This window comes from Saccostrea cucullata, unplaced genomic scaffold, assembly GCF_032062105.1.
Source record: "Saccostrea cucullata isolate Sc308-1 unplaced genomic scaffold, CSIRO_AGI_Scuc_v1 ctg6368, whole genome shotgun sequence".
Classification (NCBI taxonomy): domain Eukaryota; kingdom Metazoa; phylum Mollusca; class Bivalvia; order Ostreida; family Ostreidae; genus Saccostrea; species Saccostrea cuccullata.
In genome coordinates, this window is record NW_026925837.1 from 1 (window position 1) to 10,904 (window position 10,904).

Here is a 10,904-nt window from a genome sequence, read left to right on the forward strand (position 1 = left end):
TTTTCTGAACCATTTTTACAACAGTGGACAACGCCTGGCTCTATTGAAAAGACGATTATTTTATATCCTTGTGTAGCTGAAGGCTCGTGCTTAAAGGCAAGGTATTGAATAGAGTTATCAAGGCGTATAAATATCGACGAAATCGTGCAAGGCGTTATCGCACTGTGGTACAATACACAATACATATCGAACAACCCTCGTATGTCTATATGATATAGATCAAAGGACGAAGTTTATGTTGCGCAGGGGAAAATTTCTCCTAAGTAATAAATATGTAAAATTCGAAGCCCAAATCCTAACTGTATAAAAGTTTTGGCCAAGTTTTCCAAAAGATACCAGGTAAAACTCTGAGGTCAAATTTGTTAGTCTCAAAATAAAAGACTTTTTCACAAGAAATAATGCAAATGTTTAAAATGGAAGCCCTAGTTTTAAATGTTAAAAAATTCTGGCCAAGTTCTTTCTTTTTGAGAAAAAAAGTCTAGTGCAAAATCTTAAAATATATTTACACTACAAAGATGGATACGCACGTATTTTGAAGCTAAAGCTCTAGCATAAAATATATGATATATAAGCTATAGCCAAGGTTAAATATGATTGTCATTATTATTATAATTTTGCAAAAGCTAGAAAAAACTTGAGATTCAAGACGTCAAAAAGAGTAATACCCAAAGAGAGGTTTTGTCACAAGTAATACAAATTTGAAAAAAATAATATAGGTGTATAAGAGTCATGCACCAAATAATGAAAAGTTATGGACAAGGTTAAAGTTTTCGCCGACAAACAGACGGACGAACAGGGCGAAAATGAAATACCATTTAATCCTTAATTATTAAAATCGAAGTTTTCAAATCAAAGTTTTCAAAGTGTCAAAGTTAAAACAGTAATATGATTAATTATAGTATTTAATGTTGGGTAATGGCTGATCAAAGTAAACTAAAGTTTGTGAAAAACCTGGTAGACAAACGCTTCCGATGATATCATATCCATTACAACAATAAGAGAAAGTCACTCCTTCCACATATCTGCATTCTGTTGCACCGAGTGTTCCTCTACATTGAAGTGAAGAATCACAAGGTTCATAAAGTCGTCGATTTTCTTTGAATAATAGATATTGATACTTAAACAATAATGGGGAGTTTACAAGTTGGAACACTTTATATTTAAACCAACAAGGAACACTTTTTTGAAGAATATTATTATCAATTATTTGGACATCTTATTCAAAATACATGTACCATTGAATTGTAAAATATCACTTCACAATAATATCTGATGTCCAACGGGTATGTGCATACACTTACTTTGCAGGCATTTTCCATTGCTTTCAATTAATTCTGTCTTGCAGGAACAAACACGTCTTGTCTTATTAACATCAAAGACACATACTGTAAATATCTTCCTTCCTTGCATTGTCGACTGTCAACACATTCCATGCTAAGCGCTATATCAACTTTAAAAAAAATCAGTAAACAAAATGATGGCTCGTTTGAAATAAGGTCTTTGACCGTTGAGTAAACCAATAAGTATATCAAAGTTGACTTCCTGAAAATTATATTTATTTTAAAAATCATTACGAAAAGAATGTTCTTTTTCAAAAGTACTAATTTAAGTTATTTTACACTAAAAAAAAAAACACTTAAACTAGCTTTGAGCAGTAAATCACTTTATATGTTTATTTATTACTCGGACGAAATTTCCAAAGGAAACGCAGTGAACTTAGCAAAGAAATATTCAACATCTACTTGTATTACGCAATTATATTTTTAGTTTTATTTAATTATGTAACATATTCATGTTAAAATAATTATCAGTATCGTATTATGTAGTGTTGGAACAAAATATACAAATGTTTTATAATAGCAAGATGTATTTGTGAACATTAATGCCCCATTATAGCAGCAAATGGCGGAAGTTGAAGTTTCTTAATTTCAAGTTAAACTCTAAGGTAAAAGGATCAAAATCATTGAAGGTTTTTTCACCAGAATACACCTGTGACATAGGACAGTCCTAAACACCTGTGACATAGGACAGTCCTAGTACTAGCTGTTCAAAAGTTATGTCCACAGCTAAAACTTTTTAAACAAAGTGTGTCCAATGTCAAAACATCATATAATTTTACACCTAATAAAAAGTAGTCTCATAATAAAAGGACATTTGATGTATGAAAACTCTAACATAAACCGTTAAAAATATGGCAAAAGTTAAGGTCATTGACAATGCAGGGTTTCCGGAGAAAAAAGGCTGATGCGTAGGTTTTTTTCACTTTTGAAAACAGTCATTGAGAGTGATCTCCCGTATGGAATTCTCTAGGCGCTGAAAACAAATAAAGCATATGTTACAAAAGCACGTGTGTTTTTTTTAATCGGATATACTCAACTCTACAGTAATTAAGGAAAAGCAGCGATAGATTTACATTGTGCTGAGGGGGCAGACAGTCAACAGGTCGTCATTAAGAATAGGGTACTTGTATGCTGGAAAGTAAAAGAGCTGAAAATGGTGATAGCTAGGTAGACAGGATAAGAACGATTCTATATGTTATGCGAAGGAGGCACCATTAAAAGTTAATAATAAATCCTTGCCAAGATGTTTTATGGCAGTTTGTTTCCAATAGAGTAAATTATAGAATAGAAACAAACAACCAGTCTCTTGATCGTTATGAATAATGATTAGATGTTAAGGGAAGTAACTCAAAATTAAAGAACAGTGCTGGTATTTCTGCATCTTGTTTCAGTATTTTGCATTTTCAGCCAAAGTATATGCATGTCATTGGAAATGAGGATTCAACAATGTATTTTATGTATAAACATTATGAAAAAATGGGTTTTACAGAAAACTTATGGTAAAAAATAATATAATCCCATTTTATCAACATTTTACATAGAAAATGAATTGAGAATTGCAAAAACAATGATTTGACAAAATCTATAAAGGAAGGCTGGCTTGATGGGTAAAATAGGCCTGAATTAAACATGTTTGGTACATGTACCATTAAACCTGTTCAGAAATTCTTGAAAAATTCTATACGAAATTCAGAAACGTTGCCAATGTCCTTAAGATGTGGTAATTTTTTGCTTAAGTTGATCAACTCCAAGGTTAAGGTTAGGATGTCAAATTTGAAAGCATCCACAGAAAGGTCTTGTCGAAAGTAATAAATACACCTGCGAAATATGAAGTCATACCCCCACCAAGTCAAAGGCGATTTTAGAGTTCTGGTGAACTAAGCAATAAACAGAAAAAAGACAAAGAGGCGGATAGATAGACGGACAGGACAAAAACTGCATAATCCCCAAACTTTGAATACGGGAGCATAAAAAATAATTGCACCTTTTATACAATCTCCATTTACAAACTCGAATCCTTTCTTGCAAAGACACAAAAACTTTCTTCTTTCAGTTTGCGTACAAATGGTATTCTTATAGCATTGTGAATGCATGCCACAGGATTCATTATATTTCCGATTAGCTTCAAATAGAAAATATCGTCAGCAATTTAATTTCAGATTAATATTCGGAATTTTTTAAACGGAATATAAGTTACGTCCGAGGGATTAAACCTTACTCAAATGCAAATAAAAATCTTTACTACAAGCAGTGATGAAGAAATACAATATGGCAGTGTTTTTTCCTTATTTTTATTATTTTCATTTTTTTGACATTTTTGAAATAGTAGTTTTGTGAATAAGAATTATTCTTAAATAGCAAATTATTTTCAATAAATGAATCAAAAAATCTACATCAAAGTAAAATATTATTTTTAAACATTTATTGGGATGTAAATTTGGGATGGTAAACTAACAAATCTTAAAATCTTCGTTCTTATAGAAAATGAATTTATGAACAATCCGCACTTATGTCCCGATAAATGTAAAGAATTGTACTGATTCTCAAAATTTAATAACAATGGAACTTTGAATTAATAGAAATTTTTAATATAGATTTAATCTTACGAAACCAGATTGACTCTTGAAAATCGCTGTAATGCTGACAAAGTTCAAGATCACCGTCACACCCTCTCCCATTCTGGCATGTTTTTGCAACATTATCTAAAATTTATTTTAGGACATTAAAATGAGAAGAAAAAAAAATCAAAACCAGCGTTAAAAAACTAATCTGTTATCAATTCAATGTGGCATTTATTTGATACGGTAAACAATTTTCCAAAACCGTTTTCATGTTAATCCTTTGCAATATATAGTAGATAAAAATACATATATGGGGAAATGTACAATTAAATACCTTTTCGTTGAAAAAACGTCAGAAAAAGATTTACATTTTGAAAATCTTTTTCAAGATTGCAGTGAAACGGATTTAATCTGAACTTGTATTGAACTTCGTATTCGTTGACTTCTACATGTACATCTCTGATTCTCAATACAGAATTATCTTCTGACTGATCGTCATCGAGGAACAATAGGCACGTGTAATCTGATACTGATTCGTCTTGATCGTGAACTTCTACAAAAAAAAATCACAATCATCCACAAACATGTATGAACATATATATCAAAATTAAAATCTCTTACAAAATGAAACCATTAACTATATACTGCATTTTAAAACAATATTTACAAGAGTTATTAATGGGACATTCACTAGGAAGGGGTGCATATATTGAATATGATTTAAAAGAGAGCTAAATCCATACCTCTTTTGAGTACGGACAAAAATTTTTGAGAAGGAACACCACAACTTTGATTCCCTTTGACGAATGACAGGGCATTCCGGTATGGAAATTCCCTGTAAAATTATTGAGCAATGATGCATTTCCGCAAAACAGTGTAGTCATGAATGTCTAATTGGAAATGTCTTAATACTTTGTACACAATTAAGCTCATATATACATAAGTGATTTGAATAATTTTAATAAATGATATAAAAATCATATTTTACCCCATATAATGTAAAGAGCTTGATTGGTCTTTTAGTTCTATCAAGCCAATATTTAGGAGACAGGAAACTAAAAAAAATATGAATACAATTACTGAAGGAAAATGTTAGCATACATGTAAGTGCGAGAACAGTCGAAAAGTTGTTATGATTTAAACAAATAGGAAATACGTTCCTGACTTTTGAAAAATAGTTACATTTAAAACCTATGATATCTTTATAATTTAAATCATAATTTGACATTTTCAAAAAATAAAAGGAAAACTGAAAAAAATTGTGTGCAATATTTATTTAAAATTTAAAGCTTTTGTTATTTCATCGTCTCTCGGAGAATTTTTAGGTCAGATTGAGCCATTGAACCCGCAGCGTAGCGATCAATTTCAAATATGGGTTCGAAAACCGGTGTAAAGACGAAAAATGACTCCTTCAGAATAATGACCGGGGGTCATTTTTCAACGGCGAAAAATGACTCTCGGTCATTATTTTACTGCAAATAATGACACCTGGTCATTATTCGACGTCGAAAAATGACCTTTTTGCACGTAGAAAGTGTCATAACCCTGTAAATTTGCATACTCCGCGTGAAGAAAAATGACCTCCGTAAAATAATGACCCCCTGTGGATTAAAGTTAAATTTTTTAGGGGGCAAAAAAAAAATAATAAAATAAAAAGACTTATTGGCCAAAATGCTCACCTGAGCTACATCAGGAATATATTGATGTTATGTTGATCTCATTAAATCATTCAATTATTGCTATTTTAAGGTCAATGCACTGATTCAGTAAAGGAGTAACAGATTTATCGAACCCAAAGGGCTCGGTGAACATTGTTTTTCGATGATGGAGAATCATGTACTGACAGAACAATGTAGCAATATTATATATTACTTATATTATACCCCCGCTCGTAAAGCGGATGTTATATAGTGATCGGGATGTCCGTCCGTCTGTTGCGCTTACCCATTTCTTATCCACAACTCCTTTTAAACCGCTGAATGAAATTTAATGAGACTTTCACATGCAGAATCTTTGTTGCATACTGCCATTGTGCATCTTCTACTTTACTTTTTGATCGGACACAATTTTAAATGCATAAAATGTAATAAAACTTTTACAGATTCACATATTCTTTATTTCATAATGCCATTGTGCATCTCCCATTTTACTGTATGATCTGTATGATCTGACGCTCATTTTGTGTTCCTCAGAACAAAGCATGAACTTTGCCGTTATAATTAAATTGGAGGCGGGGGTTGCGGGGTGTCTTTTACTGAGCTTATAGCTCACAGTACATCTAATTTAAATGTAAATCTTGTTTTATTCAACCCTTTTACGCTGTTCTATGTATGTTTTAGAGTGTTTAATATGAAATTCAGAACATTTAATTTCATTTTTGTAATGTTTTCTTCATAATAAAGTAAAATATGAAAAATTAGTTGAAGACAATTCAATTTTCTTATACATGTATATACTTCCCATACTTCGCGCATGTACCCGTGCTAAACAAACCATAGATAGTTAAAACTAGAGGTACTGTAAGCTATGAGCTCACTAGATGATAACCCCAACCCCCGGCCTCCCATATGGTTATTATGGCAAAATTTATGTTTTGCTCTCTTAGACCCAAAATAAGTGTCACATCAAGAAGTTTTGGTTGTGTTAGAGTGTGCACATGGGGAATTGAGGCTTTATTTTTTCATTGCTTTGATGGAATAATTCGTTTTTGATAACAAACATAAAAGTCATGAATAAAAGTTTTTAATCTGCTTTATATTTTTCCTGAATGGTTCTTATCAGGTTTTAATTTGTTTTTTACTTCTCCTCAGATATTCTTTCACTTATGATTTTATAAAAAGTTGTTTGCACGAACTGCTCCCCAAAATGAACATGCATAAGACATGGAATCAAAACGTTTTGAATTACCGGATATGAATAATAGTCCCTAAAATAACTAATAACTGAATTGTACAAGCTTTTAAGAAAAAATGGCTTTAGTAAATATTGTTTTGAAAGCATTAATTATTGTAGTTGCAAATGACACATCGATTTTTTAAAAATCCTATTTTGATAAAACATTGGAATTATCACATGATATGACAAAGATCAATGGCAAAGATACAAGACAACAGCATGTTGCGCGTCCTTTTTTATCAGTATTCTAAATAAGGCATTTTTGATACTTGTGGCATTTGTTTTTGATTCAATAATTCTATGATGATACTACCCTATTTTTTTCATCCTTGCAAGCTATGGGTTTTGAGTCGACACGTTGCCGGTGGACCAAAGACAACGTGTTGACTCGGAAACTCTGGCTTGCGAGAATGCCCTTTCTTATATACATATATTATATATTTATTTACTTCGTTTTGATAGAAAGGAAACGTTATTTCGGCTTTTTGAAGTCCCGGTTTTTCAAGTAAAACTTTAGAAAGGAAACGAGGCTTTGACTTGTAAATTTTAAGGAGAATCAAGATTTTTACACAATTAGTTCCCATGTTAATTTCTATCCTTACTGTATTTCCAACTGTTGGGCTTAAAGTTAAAAGCTTTAATTCAGCCTGCGTCAACTGGAAACAATTGTAAATCAAATTTGCTTTAAAGCCTGCTGTTCAGGATAAGATTTAGAAATACTGTTTCACATTATACCAATGTAAAACTTTGATCAGTATTTGACATACCGTCACGGTAGCTCAATCGATAGAGTGCTTGCTTTGTGACTGGGAAGTCGAGTGTTCGAAATACTGCTGCGATTGACCCAAGTCGATAAAAATAGGTAGCATCTGTTCCTTTCTTTGCCAACGCTCGACTCTTTGAAGTGAAAGTTGCGATTCATTCAGATGAGACCTTAAAAACCAAGACCCGTGTCACGGTATGCGTTGGTGTGGTTAAGAACCCTCTCTTTTAAATAGCCCTAAGTGCCGGTGAAAAGACAAATAATGACCCCCATCGAAAAATGACCGGGGGTCATTTTTCAACGACAAAAAATGACCCCCTACCCGTAGAAAAAAATCATTTGTTGTAGAAAAAGTGTCCTAGGGGTCATTATTTTATATGTTAGTCCTATAAAAAATTGACCCCCATTGAAAAATGACCCCCTTTAAAGTGAAAAGAGATTCTTTAATTGTCAATTAAATAAAATTTCTTTTTAACATTCCTCCTTATAGTGTTTGCTTAAAGAATGATATTCCACTTGTTTTTAGAAATCAAACCATGCAACAATCAGATTCCAATACTCTTTAATAGAAAAATTAATTTTTCCTTCATTTCAACTTTTATAGCTTGTATAAGTTTGGCAAATCCTATTTGACAATGAAAGAGGAGGAAATTTTTACCCCCCCCCCCCAAAAAAAAATTACGTTAAATCAAAACAAAAAAAAATGAAAGGGAAAAATATAAATAAAACTCTATACCTTTCAATAATACTAAAAGAGGCTCTAGATGAAATATAGAAATGAAGCTAAGCCTTCACACAAGTTCAATCATATCATAATTTACTTCGCCATAATTAAAGCATACTTTAAATATTTGAAAGTATTGTGGCAGAGTAACAGTTGAAAATTAGTAGAATAGTAGATTATTTTAAGCTTATATTTAGTGCCTCCTTATAGAAAAATAAAGGTAGGTAGTTTTTTGTTGTTGTTGTTGTTGTTGCTTTTGTTGATAATCAACTTCCTCCTAAATAAGTAAAGGGGTGGGTATAACACCTAAAAGTATGCTCTGTAAAGCTATGGGCTAGTGTAAAACACACATTCTAATGCAAAAACTATACATGTAGACATAACCTTTTAATATACCACACAGTATTCAATACATTTCTTAATTCTTGTTTTACTCCACGATTTTACCCAGTCCTGAGTATATTTTTCGGAGAATTTGATATGAAAATCAGAACAAACATTTTCATTTTTGTCACGTCTTCTTTATACTGTATCATTATAAGAAAAGTTCATGGAAGACCATTTCTTTTTATGTCCCTGTAATCGAAGATTCGGGGGTATATAGTTTTATCGTGTCCGTCTATATGTCTGTATGTCTATCTGGCGGTCTGTTTCTCCGCAAAAACTTTAACCTTTACCATAACTTTTCATTTATTGTAGCAAAAGAATTATAAGGCCTGGTAGAGATCTGTTTACAGTTTAAAATTGTTGAAATGCCAGTCTTTCGTATTCAATTTTTGTACATTCCTTGTGACAAGACCTTACTTTGGGTGCCATCAAATTTGACCTTTTGACCTTTACCTAGGAGTTTATCCCATTTTACACAAAAATGCCAAATTTTTAATTAATTTACTTTGGCTATAACTTTTAAACGGTAGAACTAGTACTCTCATACTTACAAATGTAATCTTTGTTACATTAAGCCTTTATTAAGAAACCATCAACTTTGACCCTTTGACCTTTGAGTTTGACCTACTTTCAAATACTTATCCTTATAGCCATTAATTTGAACAATTGGTGCTATGGCTTTCCTATTTTGCAATTTTATTTCTTGAGAGAAGACCCTACTTTGGGTACCATTATATTTAAATTGCCTTTAAGAAAAGTTTAATCTTCGCTATGTTGCCATACAGGGGCATAGCTGTTTTACAAATACATATTTTTATATATAAGAGGAGTTGCGGATAACGGACAGATACCCCAAAGCGTAACAGATGAACGGACATCCCAATCACTATATATCCTCCCGCTTTTCAAGCGGAGAATAAAATAATATATGATACTGATGATTTTTTTCTGTCAGTACGATGATTCCCACCATCGAAAAACAATGTTTACCTAACCCTTTAGGCTCGATAAATCTTTACTCCTTTAGATTCTGAATCATCGCATTGACCTTAAAACATAGCTATAATTGTATGATGTTATGAGATCAACATATCATCAATTTATTCCAAATAAGCTCAGGTGAGCATTTTGGCCAATATGCTTCTTTATCTAATTTTTTTTTCTGCCCCTAAAAAATTTCAGTTTTAATCAACAGGGAGTCATTTTCTACGGGGGTCATTTTTCTTCACGTGGGTTCTGCAAATTTTTAGGGTGGTGACACTTTTTCTACGGGCAAAAGGGTCATTTTTCTACGTCGAATAATTACCGGTGGTCATTTTTCGCTGTCGAAAAATGAGATCCGGTCATTATTCGATGGGGGTCATTATTCGTCTTTACACCGGGTCAAGTTCTGAATCTGAAGACATTCAATCAATCTTCTGTTACCCACTCTGCATTATGAGGCAATATTTTAAGAAAGAATAGAGTCTACATAATTACTTGAATCTTTTAAATAGGTAGGTTTACCAGTTCTCAATGTTCTTTGCAAGTGTAAAAGGGCGATAAGAAACACAGGGAAAAAACTGCTTATTACAATATACCATTTGCTCAAACCCTTTTTGGGATATGTAGGAATTTATTCATGATCAAAACATTTCTGTCAACATATTTTTATTTGCAATTAATTATGTTGTCAAATGACAAATATATACTGTACATACACGTAAATGGACTCATTTGCAGAATTTTAAAATTTGGTAAATTTCTATTGCTAAATTCTATCCTACAACTGTAACTTACAGGAAAGCGTAAAAACTTTGTAGAACAATAGAAATACACTGTACTTACAATACAGACATTTCATGCATCTTTGTTTCAGTCCCATCTTTTATTTTCACCACCTTAAATCAAACCGGCCATCTTTTCTTTCCTGTTGAATTGTTTTATTTCCACGTAAAGACGATATATTTTTCCTTACCATGCTTTATTCTCTGCAACGAAAATATATATTTGTACATTTATACATGTACCTTATTACAATGCTACAATTAAATCAATTCTCTGTACTTAATGTTTTCATCAAATTTTGTTCCTTGTTTGTATTTGAATATGTTTGCGTAAGCATAACTAATTACTAATTGTACCATGCGTTCAAATATTGGCAATTCTAGTAATTTTAATAGTTTTTTTTTCAATAATGCATTGAAAATATTTTCATTGTCATAGTGCATTAAATAGTGCTAAACATGTGATCT

General features: G+C 31.9%; 1 protein-coding gene across 2 annotated transcripts; it reads right to left on the reverse strand.

Moving 5' to 3' along the window:
• Window positions 1-1,307: 1,307 nt before the first annotated feature.
• LOC134269873 (uncharacterized) lies at window positions 1,308-10,618 on the reverse strand. Of its 2 annotated transcripts, XM_062752061.1 has the most exons (7): window positions 10,498-10,618; window positions 4,890-4,956; window positions 4,645-4,736; window positions 4,236-4,454; window positions 3,947-4,042; window positions 3,325-3,462; window positions 1,308-1,450 (listed from the first exon to the last, which is right to left on the reverse strand). In XM_062752061.1, exons 1-7 carry the CDS (start codon window positions 10,532-10,534, stop codon window positions 1,329-1,331), a joined length of 771 nt encoding a protein of 256 aa, XP_062608045.1. In that variant the 5' UTR covers window positions 10,535-10,618; the 3' UTR covers window positions 1,308-1,328. The 2 variants fall into 2 exon arrangements, with proteins under 2 accessions (XP_062608045.1, XP_062608046.1); XM_062752062.1 differs by lacking the exon at window positions 3,947-4,042.
• Between the last annotated feature and the right edge of the window lie 286 nt (window positions 10,619-10,904).

Bases quoted from the DNA above. Each gene is read 5' to 3' on its own strand.
- LOC134269873 (XM_062752061.1), bottom strand. From the start codon at position 10,534: ATGGGACTGAAACAAAGATGCATGAAATGTCTGTATT. The intron at 3,463-3,946 runs GTAAGATTAAAT...TTCTATTTGAAG, and splicing joins TCAAGAGTCAATCTGGTTTC to CTAATCGGAAATATAATGAA. The intron at 1,451-3,324 runs GTGCAATTATTT...TTTTTTTTAAAG, and splicing joins AAATGGAGATTGTATAAAAG to TTGATATAGCGCTTAGCATG.